The sequence below is a fragment of the Haliotis rubra genome, unplaced genomic scaffold (assembly GCF_003918875.1).
Source record: "Haliotis rubra isolate DU_JTF1 unplaced genomic scaffold, ASM391887v1 Scf42, whole genome shotgun sequence".
Taxonomy (NCBI): Eukaryota; Metazoa; Mollusca; class Gastropoda; order Lepetellida; family Haliotidae; genus Haliotis; species Haliotis rubra.
In genome coordinates, this window is record NW_025767102.1 from 759,967 (window position 1) to 781,682 (window position 21,716).

General features: G+C 40.0%; 1 protein-coding gene across 2 annotated transcripts; it reads right to left on the reverse strand.

Moving 5' to 3' along the window:
- Positions 1–990: 990 nt before the first annotated feature.
- LOC124288505 (RUN domain-containing protein 3B-like) lies at positions 991–21,352 on the reverse strand. 2 transcript variants are annotated; one of them, XM_046725027.1, is made up of 10 exons: positions 21,163–21,352; positions 17,892–18,007; positions 17,356–17,492; positions 14,577–14,662; positions 10,324–10,413; positions 9,813–9,893; positions 8,825–8,963; positions 8,532–8,689; positions 7,102–7,254; positions 991–6,556 (listed from the first exon to the last, which is right to left on the reverse strand). In XM_046725027.1, exons 1-10 carry the CDS (start codon positions 21,243–21,245, stop codon positions 5,437–5,439), a joined length of 2,163 nt encoding a protein of 720 aa, XP_046580983.1. In that variant the 5' UTR covers positions 21,246–21,352; the 3' UTR covers positions 991–5,436. The 2 variants fall into 2 exon arrangements, with proteins under 2 accessions (XP_046580983.1, XP_046580982.1); XM_046725026.1 differs by having other exon boundaries at positions 8,825–8,981.
- Between the last annotated feature and the right edge of the window lie 364 nt (positions 21,353–21,716).

The following is a 21,716-nucleotide window of genomic DNA, read 5'->3' on the forward strand; positions in this document are numbered from 1 at the left end:
TATATACTTTTGAACAAATCTTTGGTGTGACCCTAACCTGACATATATATGAGTGAGTTAATGATGTTTTTCGCTACATCAGCAATGCTGCAGCTATTTGCGGCTAAATTGACATATATTGCCCCTGTTCCATCGGATTACATTAATACAGGAAAGTTGTAGATTCGGAAAATGCATCCCTTTGTTGATGGGTTGAAAGATTTTAAAATTAACACAAAGTACATTGATTAAGCGAATCACAAATGTGCGGAATAGGGTCAAGATGACCTTGATAGAAATATTGCAAACAAAGTAAGTTATGTAGATACCTATTTTTAGGTTTATCTAATCTTTCGGATTCCTAGCAACCAATGATAGTGTTATTGGGTCACGTTGTCCGGCTCCATGATAACGTACCCCAATGAGATGAACTGTTGCTTATAGCAGTCAGTTGATTGTCTGGTCGAAGTTGGACAATGTAGAGGCGACTGTAGAACTAGCTACGATATGAATATAACTAAACAATCGGTGCATGTACATATTTGTTTGCTTATTCGTTCTCATCAGATTACCGTTTCACATAATCATCGTTGCATTCTCTATACAACTGAACATAATGAATTAAACGGAGCGGGTAGCCAGGCTCGCCGACTTGGTTGACACGTTTGTGTGTGAAAGAGAGAGTGTAGTTTTACGCCGCTTTAGCAATATTCGAGCAATATCACGGCGGGGGACACCAGAAAGGAACTTCACACATTGAACCCATGTGGGGAATTGAACCCGGGCCTTTAGCGTGGCGATCGAACGCTTTAACCACTAGGGTACCCCACCGGCCCAGGTTGAGACATGTCATCGTACCACAATTGCGTAGATCGATTGATGTTCATGCTGTTGATATCTGGATTGTCTGGTCCAGACTCGATATTTTACAGACCGCCGCCATATAGCTCGAATACTGCTGTGGCGTTAAGCAACACACAAGCAAGCAAGCAAACGCGAATTAAAACGAGATTAGTTGAAAATAGTTTATTATGTTCCAATCGTTAAAATAAAATGTTGATGAAAATGTGGATACACATAAAAGAATATGAGTTTTCAAGAACGAAACAAATGAGCACAAATACGTGATATTACCAGGAAAGCATATCTGACCAGGAATGTTTACATGTATAAATGTACAACAAAAAGTCACCGCCACATTTCCTCCTTCAGGTACTGAGCCATAAGCTGTCCACTAAATAGAAGACATGCGTCTATTAGAACCCGGGTAATTAAATATGATCGTTTATCGCAAGCGTACCCTTTGTGTGACTGTTTTCGGGAATCGGTTAGCTGTCCCGTGTCGGGAAAAACAGAACAGACATGGACATTGAAATCAAGCTGTATGCGACGAATTCCATTTTTTACTTATGTCCATCTCTTGTTGAACAACGAAAAGCCTTTTTACTCAAATATTTCTGTGAATCCCTCAATCTGTAAATTTATTTTTCTCATGAAATGTTATTATCAACCACTCATCCTCAAATCATCCAAATATATAAAACACAGTTTGTGCCTCTTCAAATGTTTTTGAGAATAAAATTCTGTTCTGTTCTTCCAGGGCCCTTATTCTCGAAACGTTCGAAGCCCTAAGAATTCTTAACTTTGTTCGTAGCCAATGTGTTACGAAAAGGGCTTAAGAAGTTCGTAGGGCTGCGAACGTTTCGATAATAGTTTGCCAGGACAGCAGGTCAAGTGCTTGCGCAGAAGCTGATTGACGCCTCAGCTTCTAATAGAGGAAGTACGGTATGGTTTTACCCTTCAGTAAACTTATATCACAGGACAAAAGGACAGGCTTAACAGCGCCGGAAACAAACGTTCAGTGTCAAAGCTGACAATGATTAAACTGATTGTACACCGAGCTTCATAATACCGGTGATCAAACAAATGCATATTCCAATATATACAATACATTTAGCGTCACGTTTAACAGTTATATACATGTCGACACTACAACATTAAATCAGTGACTACACAAGAATCAGCCATTATGAATGTTATGAATAACAAGTGGGTGACTGGTTTGGTGCCACTTGTAACAACGTTCACGACATCAGCTACAGGGTTTACACATAATACGCCTGTGGCTGATCGTGCCTGGTCTCCGTTTAACAATCTAGCTTTAACAAAGAGGTAACCCCACTTCCTATTAACAAATGACTATTTTGTAAGTATTGTTTTCCTTTCAGATTGCTGACATGTTTATTCAACATTTTCTGATGGTTGCCATTATATTTTAATATAATTAAATGACATATCACCCGGACTGGTGCAATTCATAAACGCAGTTCGTCTACTAACACTCCACTTTTGCTCCATTGCCACTACATGTACATACCTCCCGTTCTGTGAAAAAAAACATAATGCCATCAAAATTTTCCAGAATAAGAAATTATCAAAAGGTAGCACTAGACTTGACTGCATGGCAAGTGTCATCATGAAATATTCAATGGTTTTGGAGGTATTCTCTGGAAACGAGAGACATTTTCCTACCCTCATTTTCAGTAAAATCCATCTTGCCATCATGAAAACAAATAAAAACCCAGAAAATCCATAATCACAAAAAGGCACAAGGTCCTTACTAGACTGACCTGTGATGAGTTTCAACAAGATATATTCAAGGGGTTCTGGGGCCACTGACCAGCTATTTCGTCTGACCAAATTGTTGTTGGGTTTGTTTTCAGATCAAAACAATTACAGTGAACATAAAAACATATCACTTCCAAAATTTTACCTGGATGAGAAACAATTAGATCAGATTGTCATGTCACTCTTAGACCTTACCTCATTCTTGTAATACTAAAAGTTAAATATCAGTTTCATCTTTCATAACTATAATATTTATATACTGATGATATATACGGTTACAAAGAAGAAAGCACGAGTTAACCATTTGACTGCAATTGCATGTTTGGATTTCTACACTCATCCAAGAATCTTTGGTGTCTGCATGTAAAGCCTACATCTTACATAATGTAACAGAGCACAGGAACTTGCGTCCATAGGCGCGACCATTTTGGTCAGGTGAAGTATATTATTATGCTGATGAAATACAGTAAAGTATACAAGTTATAGAACATGATTCAGGGAACTTGTACATTTAAGCATGACGTGCCTTAAACGACAAACACTTGACAGCACAAATGACACAGTTACTGTGAAATCGTGCAATCTGCTTTGAGTGTGAAGGATGGAGTGCAATCTGAAATATAAGCAATGTAACTTCTGTATTTGGCTTTGTTTTAGGATATGTAGAGAACTTGTGCCAGTACTTAATCGAGATATAAATGTACAGTCGTGTGAACAAACGAAAGTGCTCTTTCTAAAATAGAACAGCTTCACTTTGCCACTGAAACAAGAGGGGTAACTCCTGACTTAAACACTTTTCTGCCAAATGGCTCCTGTGCTGTGAAACAGAATACTTTAGTAACATGAAGAAAAATTAACTGAAGCCCTTAATGCAAAGATTTGGGATTCAAAATTTTTCAACAAATTGTCCAGAAAGGTTTCTTTGAACAGCCTTGTTTCATCATTTTAATCCTTTAATATTAAAAGTATGTCATCAATTCAAGTCTCAACTTTAAGTTGACATATGGGTACTGGGGTTCAAGATATCTACTCCCATGGAGTATTTCCTCAGGTTGGCATTCATATTGAATATTTGATATGTATTTTTTATATTTATTACTCCCCTTGGCCAAGTCTTTGGTATTTCTTATACCCATGAGATACTTTTACAATAATTCTGCTTGAATGGCTGTTGCAGGCAACCTCTAAATTTTCTTCAATTCATGATGCTACATGTTTGTTACATAAGCTTACAAGAGCAATACACATAGTGAGACATCACTGCCTAATAGGGCTGGGACGGGTCCAAATTTTCTACCCGGTAACCCCACCCCCTATTACCCTAACTGGATACCCGATATGTTAATTCCTGACATCAAATGTGTAAGAAATTGCAATATATTTTTTTCAGCTCGGAGGCTAAAATTTCGAGTTTTTCAATATCTTAGCCATGTATAATATTCAAGCAAAGTGACTGTAATTATGTCTAAATCTTCAAAGACAATACAACCTTTTAATCATGAAAGAATAATATATTACATTGTTTAATCTATTAGTCACATGATCATAGTGGGTCCGGGTATTGAGACGGGTACCCGGGTCCAACTCATTACCCACCCCTCCCGGGTATCTGGGTTACCCATCCCAGCCCTACTGCTTAGTACATTATTCTCTGCAGTTTATGAATAAAATATGCCTGTACTTTATGTGTAAATAGAGATATGAAAAGGTGATCATAAGCTGTAAACTAAACAGTGTTATATTTATGGGGTTTTATAAATTCATGCACACTTGTACGCAAATCAAAGTTAAAGGGTAATTTTTAAAGTATTTTATCTCCATGTCTCAGATTTAGTATACATATTGTTTCAGTAGTCAAAACACTCAAGACAAAGGACAGTGACCTTTAAATAATAGAGTTTGGAAGAGATAATCTAGCCCTTTATTTTTGTTTACGTCTATCTATGTCTTTGGCGTACATCAGACACTATCAACCAAGTCAGCCACTATTACAAGTTGATAATGATTTAGATGTTTTTGCTAAACACCAGTGGTTCTTGAGGACAAAGTTTAAGCCAGAATCAAAACCATGTGAAACCATCTGTATCCAAGATATTAGCAAAAGATTTCAGTGCTGCACCAATGATTTCCTTCAGAAAATGTGGGCCAATAACGAAAAGTGTAATCCTTCTCTTTGACATTTTGACAGCCAACAAGATTTGATGATAAACTCTTTACATCAAGTTGTGATCCCTACAGCGAAACAAGCTCTTTACAGCAATTTATATTACAGTTTTGTATGCAAATAGACGTACTAGCAATGTGCAGAGCTTAGGAAGCCCAGTTTTGAAATGCGGACGTTTAAATATTTTGATTTTGATTTCCGAATGTTTGACATTACTTTCAATGAAAATAGTCGTATTTTGAAATTAAGTACAAGCCCGATACATAAAAACGTGTTTTAAAATATAAATTTGTGCCATTGTTGGTGCATACATTTAAAAATAAATTGCCAAGGTAAGTACAATTAGCGGGAATCATGCAATTACGCAGTCTGGCTGCAGCACTGAGATTGGTTTGAGTCACTAAAATTTTATGTGATATGGCTCACATAATGTGTCACAAGAATACATTACTTTTACGGTAATTTTGTCAAAACCAAATACATCACAGTAAAAGTAAAGCCTGTTTTTCTTCAATACAAAGTTGGTCTGACAAGGGAACTGAAGACGATTACCATAAATATTTGGTCACTTTGTCATGTCATCATGCCGATTGCAATCTTCTTCTAAAACTAATCATACACTACTAATCATACACTACATCTAGTTCACACTTGTCATGTCCGAGTTAAGATGCTTCTTCATCTTTCTGATCATCACAAGCTTTTTCCTTGGCACTCACTGTCTGTCCATTTCCTTGGGAGTCGGAGACAAAGTCCCATTCTTTATCACCTTCAGATGAGCCTGAATCTCCCCCAGGAGACAATGGTGCATCTTTGCCCGTCTGCTCAACTGGCTCAATTTGCATCTTTTCCTCATCCAACTGATTCTCAGGACCAGATGAAACATTTTCAGCAGGGTCTGATGCATCGGTCTCTTTTCTATCTGATGCTTGTTTCTTGGAATCATCAGCCTCTTCATCTGAGTTTTCTTCTTTCTCATGTGGAATGTCTGTTTGGGAATCACTCTGTCCTTCATCACTACCAATCCTCAGATATTCATCTTCTGTGGATTCACCCAAAGCCATATCACTTTTCCCCGAATCCAGAGCCTCTGCCAGTTCAATGCTTGACTCATTGGAGGAAGACTTTTCATTATCTGGGTTTACAATATCATAATCGCTATTACCACTATCAGTCTTTTCATTACTCTCAACTAAATCGCCATTTGAATTATTGACATCAGAAACACAATCATCATCCTCTTTGCTTTCAAGTTTGTCCCCCTCAGATTCAGTTTCTTGATTGTCTGCTGTATCAACTGCCTGAGTTGGCTTCACTCTGCCCTTCTCAATACCTAACGGATCACCTGGCATGTCCTCTGCAGCTAAAGCAGACAAATCACCAGCTTCTTCATCCTCACAAGTATCTAAGGAACCATCCAGATCCACGCAACTGAAGCTGGGGAAAGCTAGAGCAGGTGCCCTCTCCCTGTAGTCTGCCTCCACTTCCGTGGAACTCTCAATGTCAGTGGATTCATGTCTCTGCTGGCCAGGAGCTTCTCGGGAAGGATCAGCATCTTGATGACTGGGACTGTGCAATTCAGTCATTTCTGTATGCTCGGTTTTCCCACTCTGATGAACTGGAGTGTCCATTGGTCGAACCTGGACATCTGTGAGTGACCCGGTCAGTGGGATCATGCTGTGGTTGTCCTCCTTTGCTGTAAACTGACCGGATGATCCTGAAAGAAGACTCTTGTTGTCCTGTTGCTGGACATTCTGAAGGTGACGGGTTGAGGAGATTAAATCACTGGAATCGAAAAAGTTTGTCAATAGCTAAGTAGTTTAACACATTGAGGAGAAAAACATAAGTTCCTGTTTCCGTATATCCATGCCCTGATGTAAGTCCCAAGTTTAAAGTAAAAAAACTTCAAGAACAATTTAAATCAACATAGGTAGGTTACCAATGTGAGAAAAACACAATTTAAATAAGATGTAATATTCCCAATTTAGACAAATATATTTGAAATTGGAATATATTTATTTTATTTCATTGACCTGCCAATCAAAACTTTAAAAAACAAACAGTTCCAACCAGGGATTAAGCCTCGTGATACTATCATGTGCATCATGTTCACAACCGATGTGGTGTAAGTAGATTAGTGCACTCTTCTGGAGTCTCTGAAATCCATATCAATCTCGAGGAGGCTCACTAACATATTCCTATTCTTTAATCCAAAGCTTTACCAGATGTTATTCCAAAAAGGGATAGGTTCATTTTTGTTAGTTGACATAGCATTAATTGCAGAGAGATGGTTAATTGGGAGATGTGAGGTATATGTCCACTCTACTCACAGTTCCCCGGTGGAGTGAGCAGAATGTATCCCCTCACTGGCCATGTCTGCCATCTGGATCTCCCGCACCTGCCTCGGGCCTGGTGGCTGCCTCATGGCCAGCAGCAGGGACAGTCTCTGCTGCAACGTCTGCCGCTCAGACTTCACCGTTGCACTGCAACGAAGTATCATGTGAAAAATGCAACCCCTGAGGTTTCAAAACAATTACTAAAATCAACAAAAAGTTTTTCAGTGATCCCTTTTAAGAATATAGTTGCAGGCAACGATGAGGGCTCCTCGGCTTTAGTTCTATCTATTGTATTTGAGGGCTAGAAATCATCGTCCAAAACGGAGCCAGAACACTCTTTTGACAGGCTGAGCGGATCTTCAAAATACAGCCAGGGTCGCGGGGGTGATGTACCTTTTAAGAAGTTCTGGAGAAGAAATAGTTCCCTCTTTAAAAGGCTGTATCTCAGTTGTTCTTGGGTCTACGGTCAAAACAATTAGTGTTCTGGAATAACCAAGACTTCATCTACCATACTGGCACTTTTTGTGCCGAATTTGCACAATGGTTACTGGACATCAGTTATGGAAAGTTTGGAATGTCTAGAGCTGATGGTTCGAGCTCAGCACATTTTGGGAGCAAACTACTCAGAAAACTGCTGAAAAACATGGCCAAAAAATGAAAACAAAAATAACTGCCAAACGGTACATTTCAGCAACTTGACCCGTCCAGGCAAAATTGTTGGGAATTCGATTGTGCATCTGTACAAGAGATTTGGAAGTGTTGGAAAAATTAGTTCTAGAGATATTTGCAGTCAAACTTTGAAATTTTGGAATTAATTTTGAATTATCTCCCCTTTGCTATTGGGCCTAGAGCCTAGAGAATTTTAAGGGGAATATCTTCACCTCGATGGGCATCTGTGTAATTTTTCTGTAAGCATTGGTTTAGGAGGTATAATGGGTACAAGATAAGCGGAATAATAAATAATAAAAATAATCCGAACGATTACAATAGGTCTCCTGCCTAGAGGCAAGGAGCCCTAATGATCAAAAATAAAAAATACTTTCTAAGAAGGCACCAACTTTTGGCGAAACAATAGGACCTATGGATAACTCACTATCAAGGGAACACAAATTTTGATTTGACAATCTTTTATTGTTAATCTTGTAATATAATTCTGTAAGAGTGTATTCTGTCATAACAAATGGACAAGTACACACAAATGAGAGTAAGATTTATCTCCCTTTGTATATGAAGCCAACGTGTGGTTCCACTGAATTGAAAACCTTTCCAAAAGATAAACAGATCATGATACCTTTGTCCGACTACTTCTCCAAATACAAACTTGTACTATAACAACATAAAGTACTCATTGTAATTCTGGTATTTTTAACTTTATGCTACTTCTTGCCCTGAGTCATGGTAACAACAGTACAAAGGTATCTCACAGCTGTTCCTGGAGCTCCAGCACGACATTCTCCAGCATCAGTCGGTCACGCTGACCCTCTGCCTCCACATACTGCAGACGCATCTCCATCCTCTGGTTGTCAGCAGAGATCTCCTCCACCTGACGCTCTCGGAGACGTACCAGTTCCTCCAGGTAGCCCTGATGAAGAACAACAACAGTTGGATGACTAAGACAATATTTCCTATTTGTCAGATCAGAGGTATCATCCAGAAAAAGTAGGTTGGCATAAAGGAATGGAAACTGAAGTAAGTAACTAATGGCCAAAATGTCTACCTTCTGTTCACAGGCGCTCTTGAACTTGTGTTCCAGGTTCTTGTATTTGTTCCGCCAGCTGGCGTCGTCCACAACGTCCTCGCTCATAATGCTGCTGCTGATGCTGGAGTTGGACAGCTCCCTCATTTCTTCCAGGTCACTAGAAACACTCTCCACACTGGGGTAAAGAGGACACAACTCTCAAAAACATGGCTGAGCCTTTAACATTTACCCAACTTCACCAATTTGAGAATAGCCTTAATACAACATGGAAAGAAACCGATATTCGACCTCTACACAACAGAACCAAAAGAAGGATGTTTCAACGGATGGACAGTGAACCAAAAATGTACCTAACAGAGTAATATATACTGACAATGTTGTAGCCAGGATCTGTGAGTGTGTGAGCTGGGTTTTATTGCAGCTTTGAGCAGTATTCCTGTCATATGATAGTGTGTCAGGTTCATGTAAGAACAGTGTGTGAAATAGCCACTGGCCTGCTAGCCCATAGCTAATAAAAATCCAGTCGGGCCAGTAAATCCCTACATTCAATGGCCCGACAGGCTTGTGAATTTCCATGGGGTCATTTTGTAAATTTATCACTCTCTCAGACTTGTTAAGTTATAACACACTTTTACATCAAGATTGTGGTCTGATTATAATGTTGATAAAAATGTTCTTCATTTTAGCAGCTTCTACATTCACATTTTGGGCTGGTGAATTATTTTGAGGGCTAGTAACTTTCAGGCATAGCTTGCCCGACTGGTTTGCATAATTTGGAAACTATTTCACACACTGTGTAAGAATAAAGCAATAGGCAGAGCCGGTGTCAGACACATGGTGAAACCCACAGGCATGGTGCTGAAACCTAGAACCATAGCAAGGGTCAGCCAGGCCTGGAACACAGTCTCCGACAGGCTTAAGGAATACATCTCTGAACAGCAACCTGCAGCCTCAGACGACTAGGATCAGTGGAAACAGTAATATGATGATAGTCGTAAGAACATACCTCTGGTGGAACTGTAGAAACGGTGTGAAGTCTATTACCAGGGGTCCTAACAAGTCCATGTTCTCTCCCTTCAGACAGAAGCTAAAACCATACCAAGAATCAAATATACATTAAACATGCATATCATGGATATGGAACATTACACCCCAAAGATTTCAAGCCATGTGTGTCTAAAAGATCATTTTTAAATGATTAGGGAAACTTCTCAATTCGGATTGATTAGTCTGAGGTTTCCACCAGAAAAGGGCTTCACACACTGTACCCATGTGGGGATTCAAACCCTGGTCTTTGGTGTTTCAAGCGAATGCTTTAACCACTAGTCTACCCCACTGCCCCTACATTTCTTAAAGTCTATGTGACACAGTCAAATTTTGGACAGAAACACTACAGAAATCAGCTTACAAACATCCACACGTTTAAGAGACAACAGAGACTTCTTAGGCCTTCTTAATTTTCTTTCGGAACGTTCACACAGAATTAAATTCATTCTGTTCATATGCTGATATCTCACCTGAAGTCAATGGTATTGAGTCCTAGGAACACTCCACACAGCATATTGGCATCTTCAGACAGCATTATGGCTCCATCTAGGTAGTGCTTCCTAAACAAGAACAAAGGTATTGTCTATTCCTGTGTCATCTGCAACTAATAGTAATATACATATAACAATGGGAAATATATGCAGTTGTTGGTCAATGTGTATAACACTGCTCTGAAGAGTACCACAGTTCTATCACAGTGTGTCAGCCTAGTATATGTGTGAGTGAGTGAGCGAGTTCAGTTTTACGCCGCTTTTAGCAATATTCCAGCAATATCACGGCGGGGGACACCAGAAATGGACTTCACACAATGTACCAATGTGGGGAATGGAACCCGAATCTTCAACATGACGAGCAAACGCCTTAACCACTAGGCTACCCCACCGCCCCCTAGAAAATGACACCCGAAGTAATGAAAATCTCAGACATTCAACACTTTGGTGAAATCCACAAATCCAGGTTTAATGTTGACAAACCTTGAAATATAATCAGGGTAAACCAGATAGCTAACCCAAGATCATCGTATCCTTGCATGACCAAGGGAAGCAATTCCATATATTGAGTTGCAGTGCCTAATTTGACTAGGTCAAACGTGCCTCCACTGCTGATGAGACAATCAACCTTAATGATTTCATATGGAAACTGTTAAAATTGCCTCGTCTCAAATACACATAACTTTAAGACATTGCTGGTCAATATAATCGGTCAATTGTTCGATCTCGCTTGTGTCAGAGATTATTGATAAGCTTGCAAGAGTAATCAATATTCATATAACAAAACATCAAATTAAACTTAAGAAGAAAGTAAGATTGTTTATGGATAACAACTTCTTTTATTATATATGATGCATCATATATAATAAAAGAAGTTGTTATCCATAAACAATCTTACTTTCTTATTAGTCACCAACTTCTAAATGCCAATCAAACAGATCATAAACTTAAGAAAGTATGTTTCTTATTGTTCTGTGGAACCAAGACACAAGCAGTTTTCCTGACTCGCAAAACATCAATATAAACAACATATTCGTGTGTGTGTCTCAACAGGAAGTACCCTGTATTGTCTTGCTTGTGGTATTAATCGATGCCTGTTTCGTTTGCGATTATGTCTTGTTATTGTCAAAATGGGTTCTGTGGCAGGGTTTTCGATTACAATCTATTATTGACCAAATATTGACCTCTGATTTTACATCTGCATATTGTGAGCGACAACCAGCACTACTTTAAGACCAGGCCCCGATTTCTCGAAACAAACTTAAGTCTGAGTTTTGACATAAGTTAGAGTTTTGACTCAAATTTGAGAAAACGCAAGAAAACGCAAGGAAATGCATTTCCCAGAATGAACTGAAGTGCAGGTCAGTCAAACAGTGGCACTATATGATAAATAGTGCAGGTCAGTCAAACAGTGGCACTATATGATAAATAGTGCAGGTCAGTCAAACACTGGCACTATATGATAAATAGTGCAGGCCAGGCAAACACTGCCACTATATGATAAATAGTGCAGGTCAGTCAAACACTGTCACTATATGATAAATAGTGCAGGTCAGGCAAACACTGGCACTATATGATAAATAGTGCAGGTCAGGCAAACACTGCCACTATATGATAAATAGTGCAGGTCAGTCAAACACTGGCACTATATGATAAATAGTGCTGGTCAGTCAAACACTGCCACTATATGATAAATAGTGCAGTTCAGTCTAACACTGGCATTATATGATAAATAGTGCAGGTCAGGCAAACACTGCCACTATATGATAAATAGTGCAGGTCAGGCAAACACTGTCACCTATATGATAAATAGTGCAGGTCAGGCAAACACTGCCACTATATGATAGCTAGTGCAGGTCAGGCAAACACTGCCACTATATGATAGCTAGTGCAGGTCAGGCAAACACTGCCACTATATGATAAATAGTGCAGGCCAGGCAAACACTGCCACTATATGATAAATAGTGCAGGTCAGGCAAACACTGCCACTATATGATAAATAGTGCAGGTCAGGCAAACACTGCTACTATATGATAAATAGTGCAGGTCAGGCAAACACTGCCACTATATGATAAATAGTGCAGGTCAAGGTCAGGCAAACACTGCCACTATATGATAAATAGTGCAGGTCAGGCAAACACTGCCACTATATGATAAATAGTGCAGGTCAGGGCAAACACTGCCACTATATGATAAATAGTGCAGGTCAGTCAAACACTGCCACTATATGATAAATAGTGCAGGTCAGGCAAACACTGCTACTATATGATAAATAGTGCAGGTCAGGCAAACACTGCCACTATATGATAAATAGTGCAGGTCAGGCAAACACTGCTACTATATGATAAATAGTGCAGGTCAGGCAAACACTGCCACTATATGATAAATAGTGCAGGTCAGGCAAACACTGCTACTATATGATAAATAGTGCAGGTCAGGCAAACACTGCCACTATATGATAAATAGTGCAGGTCAAGGTCAGGCAAACACTGCCACTATATGATAAATATAGTGCAGGTCAGGCAAACACTGCCACTATATGATAAATAGTGCATATGATAAATAGTGCAGGCCAGTCAAACACTGCCACTATATGATAAATAGTGCAGGTCAGGCAAACACTGCCACTATATGATAAATAGTGCAGGTCAGGCAAACACTGCTACTATATGATAAATAGTGCAGGTCAGGCAAACACTGCCACTATATGATAAATAGTGCAGGTCAGTCAAACACTGCTACTATATGATAAATAGTGCAGGTCAGGCAAACACTGCCACTATATGATAAATAGTGCTGGTCAGGCAAACACTGGCAACAAATAGTTCCGGTCAGTCAAACACTACCACTTTTTTGCAGGTTGACAAAATAGTGCAGGTCAGTAGCACTATTTGATAAATCAAACAGTTCAGTCAAATGGCAAAAATAGTGCAGTTCAGTCAAACACTAGTGATAAATAGAGCAGTTCATATGATAAATAGAGCAGTTCAGTCAAACACTGGCATTGGCAACAAATAGTGCAGTTCAGTCAAACACTAGCACTATTGGATAAATAGAGCAGTTCAGTCAAACACTAGCGCTATTTGATAAATAGAGCAGTTCAGTCAAACACTAGCACTATTTGATAAATAGAGCAGTTCAGTCAAACACTAGCACTATTGGATAAATAGAGCAGTTCAGTCAAACACTAGCACTATTTGATAAATAGAGCAGTTCAGTCAAACACTGGCACTATATGATTAATAGAGCAATTCATTGACATGAAATGAAGAACAACGCAGTTGTGTCCAAACAATAATTTCTAATGTTACTACGTCAGTAAAAATATGTCCAATATATATGTTTCCTTATCGTAAATATCACATATATGGGGGGAAATATATAAACATCAAATATATCAGATGTTAAAACATTTATGTCATACTAGCCAACGTATCACAATGTCATGATAATACAATGTATATTCCTAACATATGATACTTATTATACAGAATCACATGGCTAATAAATTATATATATAAATAATACTTCCCAGTGTTAATCTCTATAATTCAATCAGAACAATCTTTGCACTAATCTTGACTTCTCACTTTGTACCTGTTAAATCCTCTTATCTTGAATATAACGCATGCTAATTTAATCAGGCAATTTTCTTATCTATGTCCCAAATAAACAAAGACCATTGTTAGAGCTACATCGAGATACTGTGAGATTACAGTCCTTGTACAAGAACTGATGGACAGAGACAGTAACAATCAGCGTTTTGATGGTCTCGGTGGCATGTCTTTCAAGATCGTGGCAGTAATGTTAAAATAATGAGCTTATCTAAAAGATATCAGTAAAAAGTAACTTGTAAACAGGTTTAACATAAAAAAATTTGCTCAGAAGACATACTGGACACTGTCAGATTACACATCTGGTATGAGCACTGACAGGCAGTGACTGTAACAAGGCATATTAAGTGAAGCTCTGTTACGTCTCGTCTTTCAAAGTCAAGGCAGTAATGTTAAAATTTGGCAGTATTGTGTTAAAACCTTTACTCAATAGACATGGTAGGAATTCTGAGATGATTTCTCCAAAACAATTGTTTGGATCCTCCTTTCAAAGAGAGTGAATGACTGAGTTTGGTTTTACAACACTTTGAGCAATATTCATGCATTATATGCAATGAAATTATGAATGCAGCATAAAACCTAACTACTCAATACTCTACCCTTTTTAGTCATACTGACCTTGTGATGTTCTGTTGCTTGATTGCAGCACCTAAATACTCGGACAACTTCTTCTCCATCAGTGCACATCGAATGAAAGCTCGGCCCTGGAAGAGAATCGAAGAAAATCTGTTTTTTTGCAACCTGTGAAGCCCCTTATTGTTAACCCTACATGCCAAGGGAAGACTGGCTACTGAAAGGGTGCACTCTGTATGCCAAGGGAAGACTGGCTACTGACGGGGTGCACCCTGTATGCCAAGGGAAGACTGGCTACTGATGGGGTGCACCCTGTATGCCAAGGGAAGACTGGCTACTGATGGGGTGCACCCTGTATGCCAAGGGAAGACTAGCTACTGATGGGGTGCACTCTGTATGCCAAGGGAAGACTGGCTACTGATGGGGTGCACTCTGTATGCCAAGGGAAGACTGGCTACTGATAGGGTGCACTCTGTATGCCAAGGGAAGACTGACTACTGACGGGTGCACTCTGTATGCCAAGGGAAGACTGGCTACTGATGGGGTGCATTGCCTCTGTATGCCAAGGGAAGACTGGCTACTGATGGGGTGCACTCTGTATGCCAAGGGAAGACTGGCTACTGATGGGGTGCACTCTGTATGCCAAGGGAAGACTGGCTACTGATGGGGTGCACTCTGTATGCCAAGGGAAGACTGGCTACTGATGGGGTGCACCCTGTATGCCAAGGGAAGACTGGCTACTGATGGGGTGCACTCTGTATGCCAAGGAAGACTGGCTACTGATGGGGTGCACCCTGTATGCCAAAGGAAGACTGGCTACTGATGGGGTGCACTCTGTATGCCAAGGGAAGACTGGCTACTGATGGGGTGCACTCTGTATGCAAGGGAAGACTGGCTACTGATGGGGTGCACTACTGTATGCCAAGGGAAGACTGGCTACTGGCTACTGATGGGGTGCACTCTGTATGCCAAGGGAAGACTGGCTACTGATGGGGTGCACTCTGTATGCCAAGGGAAGACTGGCTACTGATGGGGTGCACCCTGTATGCCAAGGGAAGACTGGCTACTGATGGGGTGCACTCTGTATGCCAAGGAAGACTGGCTACTGATGGGGTGCACTCTGTGCACTCTGATGGGGTGCACCCTGTATGCCAAGGAAGACTGGCTACTGATGGGGTGCACCCTGTATGCCAAAGGAAGACTGGCTACTGATGGGGTGCACTCTGTATGCCAAGGGAAGACTGGCTACTGATGGGGTGCACTCTGTATGCCAAGGGAAGACTGGCTACTGATGGGGTGCACTCTGTATGCCAAGGGAAGACTGACTACTGACGGGGTGCACTCTGTATGCCAAGGGAAGACTGGCTACTGATGGGGTGCACTCTGTATGCCAAGGGAAGACTGGCTACTGATGGGGTGCACTCTGTATGCCAAGGGAAGACTGGCTACTGATGGGGTGCACTCTGTATGCCAAGGGAAGACTGGCTACTGATGGGGTGCACTCTGTATGCCAAGGGAAGACTGGCTACTGATGGGGTGCACCCTGTATGCCAAGGGAAGACTGGCTACTGATGGGGTGCACTCTGTATGCCAAGGGAAGACTGGCTACTGATGGGGTGCACCCTGTATGCCAAGGGAAGACTGGCTACTGATGGGGTGCACCCTGTATGCCAAGGGAAGACTGGCTACTGATGGGGTGCACTCTGTATGCCAAGGGAAGACTGGCTACTGATGGGGTGCACCCTGTATGCCAAGGGAAGACTGACTACTGACGGGGTGCACTCTGTATGCCAAGGGAAGACTGACTACTGATGGGGTGCACTCTGTATGCCAAGGGAAGACTGGCTACTGATGGGGTGCACCCTGTATGCCAAGGGAAGACTGGCTACTGATGGGGTGCACTCTGTATGCCAAGGGAAGACTGACTACTGATGGGGTGCACTCTGTATGCCAAGGGAAGACTGGCTACTGATGGGGTGCACTCTGTATGCCAAGGGAAGACTGGCTACTGATGGGGTGCACTCTACATGCCAAGGGAAGACTGGCTACTGATGGGCTGCACTCTGTATGCCAAGGGAAGACTGGCTACTGATGGGGTGCACTCTGTATGCCAAGGGAAGACTGGCTATAGATGGGGTGCACCCTGTATGCCAAGGGAAGACTGGCTACTGATGGGGTGCAATGACATACAATCAGCTCGTGCAGTGCCAATAGGTGGCATGATAAATACAAGATGCCGGACTTGTTCACAAAGACTGACTGAGTTTAGTTTTACGCCGCTTTTAGCAATATTCCAGCAATATCACAGCAGGGGACACCAGAAATGGGCTTCACATTGTGCCCATGTGGGGAATCGAACCCGGGTCTTCAGTGTAGACGAGCGAATGCTTTAACCACTAGGCTACCCGACCGCCCCTGTTCACAAAGAGAAGACTGACTAAGTTTCATTTGGGGTGGTGGGGTAGTCTAGTGGTTAAAGCATTCGTGCTCGTCACGCTGAAGACCTGGATTCATTCCCAACATGGTACAGTGTGTGAAGCCCATTTCTGGAGTTCCCTGCCGTGATATTGATGGAATATTGCTAAAAGTGGCGTAAAAGTAAACTCACACACTCACTCACTCACTCAAGTTTCATTCATTGCTGGAGTCTTCTTCATAAACTGACACTCAAAACTATTTGAACCTCACCACATCAGTTTGATGCTTATTCTACACAGCATCTATACAGTGATGGCATCACCTCAGCAGATTGAAGCATTCTCTATGGCTTCCATGCTATGAAGATCTTATATTCTATAAGCCATCAATACCATGATAACCTCACCTTGGCAGACGGTGACTTTATATTCTCTATGGCGTCTATGCTTGCTATGCAGCTCTGGGGCACATGTCGACAAGCTGCACGAACATATTCCCAAAAGGAGCGATTGTCCCCACCTCGGTACCAGGTGGTTCTGTAAGCTGTAAATAAAATATTGTAGCAAATATTGGAAACCACAGACAAATCATACTTACATGTGAAAAATGAGATCATCTTAAAAAGTGAGTGAGTATGGTTTTACACCGATTATAGCAATATTCCAGCAATATAACGGCAGGGGACACCTTTAGTCAGGTGATCAATTAGAAGTCTGACCCCCAGTGAGAATGGTCTGTTTTTCAAATCCCAGTTACGGACTCAGACAAAATATACAGTAAATGACAGTTATAATGAACTCAATGGGCCAATATCCATAAGTTTTTATACTGTATAGGTGTTTGAGAACTTGCTCTTACTAACGAGGAGACAAGTATGAAGTTAAGGAAACTACAAACATGAAGGCATTTCTTTAAAAATGTGACTATTGTTTTACAACATACGCCTGATCCTGTGTAGAAGCACTTGTTCCAGAACTGCACAGAAGTTGATGAATTCCTCGCATTCATCGTCAATATTGCTGAAACAGGCCTTGTCTATAAGGCTCTTGACACAGAATCTGGAACAAATACGGAGGATGAAGTAATAATCATAATGACTCAATGATTACTGATTGATTAATTGTTTGATTGTTTATTATTTAACATGCCACTCAGCAATATTCCAGCTATATGGCAGCGGTCTGTATATAATTTAGTCTTGACCGGACAATCCAGTGATCAACAGCACTAGCAACGATCTACACAACTGAGATATGATGACATGTGTCAACCATGTCAGCAAGCCTGACCACCCGATCCCGTTAGTCACCTCTTATGACAAGCATGGGTTGTTGAAAATCAATTCTAACCCGGATCTTCACAGGTGAGTCAAGATTGACAAACTTTATGGATAACAACTTCTTTATTACGAGATTGTGACGTTTCGATACAGATTCTAGTACCGTTGTCAAGCAGGAATGTAACATACATTGGTGGCAAAGTATATATACTGCGTGTAACAAAGAAAACAAGATAACAAGGTAATTAACCAGTTTATGAAATAAGCCAAAAGCCCAGCCAGACATCTGGGCTGGTAACTTCAAAAACTTACCAGCCTGGAAGAGATTTAACCAGTCCTTCTTAAATACTAAACAGACAGTGCCAGTGGACACGTTATCTGAATATTTTTGTCACCCATCTATCGGGCTGGTTAGCGGTAAAATTCGATTGGTGTTTTTGCCATTTTCCATTAATTTTGAAAATATAATAAAGTTTAAATGTTGGTGTTTGTTATTTATATTTGATCTGTAATATGAAAAACGATAAGAAAGACTGCAAGTTGTCAAGTTCATGTCCTGAAATAGAACCACTCAGCATACCTCAATTATTTTATCTATCCACCGGTACGCAAGCTAAGATTTGACATTTTTTAGTGTATGCATGTAAGATCACATTTATTGAGTATATACAAAAATTCAAGCGTACTTGTACGCAATAGACTTAATAGAAATTGAGTTTTCACATAAATATTTGCATAATATACGCAGATACGAAGCTTATCTGTACCTCTGAATAAAAACAAAATAGACTACACTGTACAAAGTTTCACGCTGTTTCTACAAAATCAATTAGCAAAACCTGTGGTGCAGAGAGACGTTTATATTTGTTAAAGACTGGTATTCACATTCCTATGCACAAAGCGCTGAAATACCAGGAAGTGAAACTGTAAGTTATCGTAACAAGATGGAACATGGATGATTCCCAAACGTTAATAAAGAAAAAAAACAAGGGAAAGATTCCAGTTGCAAAAGAGACAGACAGTTTACTGAAGGTCACAAGGGCCTGCAAATATTTGAAACTGCCGGCCCGATACAATAACAACCAGCAATGGGCCTCCGGGCCGGCGATTATTTCGAACGCTGTCTGCAAATCCTTACACAATTCAAATGTGACTTGTCACTGGATAAATTACTGTTGGCACCATTGCTCCTCCAACAAAGCAAGATCTAAACACAAATGATCAATAGCATGCCAACCTTCTATTTCAGTATTGATTTTTAGAAAATAATATCTATAAAGTTTTCCAATAACAGAACCTGATAACTACAAGGGGTATGTACGATTACTGCTCATGAAATGAAAACCGAAAAAAGTTTAAAAAGCATAAAACTACAAGCACAAGATTTAATTAACCAGTCATGGGCGTAAAGCACCAAATGGTTGATAGCAACAGAGACCATACGTCGGTATATGGTCTCTGAAAGCAACTATGTGGCTAACAAACCAGTACACCTGTAACACCCCCTATTGTAAAGATACAGGTTTGAATCATTAGACAGAGGCCCAGATAAGCTGCGTATCCGGGTAAAATACGCATTGAAAAATAATTGTTGCGTACCAATAACGCATTTAAAATGTTAGATACACAAAAAGTTTAAAACAAATGCGTATGGAATATATTTATAAAAATCACTTGCGTAATGAAAAAGACATCGATTGCTATCAAGTTGTACTGTTAGTATAGGACTAGTGTTGTACTGTCAGTATTGGATAAGTGATGTTTTTATGAAATCATTTCCATTATTATTATATTTAAGTTGGTTTTGATTAGGTATGACATAAGGCAGAACATACCTGCTGAGTAAACTTACTCAATGACATAATACTTAGGTGAGTAAAATGACTGAAATATGCACATATTTGAAAGCAGTGGGTAACGGAAAATGAAATACCCACTCAACATTCATAATACCCACTCCAAAAAATTACAGTGGGTACAGTGCCCACATGAGCTAAATCTTATCTGGAGCTCTGATTAGAGATTGAAATGCTCATAGCCTCTAGCTTCTGATCATGAAGACAGATTCTGAAGAAGATCTTTGAAAATTCACCATAATTTCAGGGGTTTAATTATTTCTATCTCCAACCACCAGGTTCTTCATTTGTTTGAAGTAATTGAACCTACATTCAGAGATTGCAACCTAACAACATAATATCATTGCAGGAAGTTATGTCAGTTGCAAGTTTAGATTGAGAGAGACTGAAGAACCACATCGGTCAATATTGACTTAACATTCAGTAGAAAACAATACAGATATTGCTGAGGAATAGCATTTCAAACAAATGTCAGACACTTTGAACAAATGTCAAGTGAACATGATTGTAAACTAACAATTGATCCTACATAAATCAAAGTTTTTATCATCTAATCAAAATAGATGTCCACAGTTCACCTACTTCATTGTATTCTCAGATAAGCATTTCATAAACACTGATAAATAGTAAAACTTTACTGACAGTTAACAAAATATCTACTGTGAACTAAATGTTTCCGATGACTGATCTTATATTCTTATATGATCAAAAATATTATATCAGAGACTGGTAAAACATGCAAGATATAGATGAAGAACAATGTCATATAAAATGTTAGGGACTACCATAGGAATACTGGATAAACATTCGCTTCGCAGCAAAGGCTCCTCAAAATAATGTCACTTGAAATTAATTTCACAAATAATCAGGAAGTGATATTAAATTAGCTACCACGACAGCGTTCAGTTATTTTCGTTTCTTTTGTTCTCCTAACGTGTATCTGATTTAAGATACGTCATCAGAGACATGGATGACTATCACCAGTCTCATAACTCTTATCAATCTAACTCACACAAAATATGATTATGAGACACAATATTTTCGATGTTGATGATGACAAATGACAGGTCACAGTTACCTGCAAACAGAAACGACATTCCGTCTTGCAACCTGGATCTGTCGATTGGAAAGCCTGGTGTTCGTGTTTTTGTTGTCATCCATCGTTCACACCCCTCATTTATCTATTGTTTACAGGTGGCGGGCGGTAAATGTAAACATCACACACAGTGCTCATGTGATCTGAGCCTATGGGTTATGTTTGACCTTAACCTTTGACCATCGCCAATTTAACATACAAACTAAATATTTATTTGTGGGTAGGTAATCTACTTTTTTTTTAAATATATACTAAAAGTATAAAAAAAATAAGTAGCAGGTTGGTTTATGTTTCGAGTAAAAAAACTGTAACTGGACATCTGTCTATAATTGTAATGTATACAATGCTCGGCCAATTAATGTTGACTGGGCTTCTGTCTTTAAGGCGCAAGTTTACAAACAGTGGAAACAATCTAGGCTGGTTTGGTTACTCTCAAACGCTTGCGCTCCCCTCTCTTCAGTAGCGTGTGAAGGCGAAACACAGGACCCCAGTCTAGAAAAGATCCTATTAAGCTCCAAACAGGGATTTGAGATCCA

Excerpts from the sequence above, each read along its gene's own strand:
- LOC124288505 (XM_046725026.1), bottom strand. The coding sequence starts at position 21,245 with ATGGATGACAACAAAAACACGAACACCAGGCTTTCCAATCGACAGATC. Across the intron at positions 18,008-21,162 it reads AATGTCGTTTCTGTTTGCAG|ATTCTGTGTCAAGAGCCTTA; the intron begins GTAACTGTGACC and ends TATTTGTTCCAG. Across the intron at positions 14,663-17,355 it reads TAAAGTCACCGTCTGCCAAG|GGCCGAGCTTTCATTCGATG; the intron begins GTGAGGTTATCA and ends ATTCTCTTCCAG.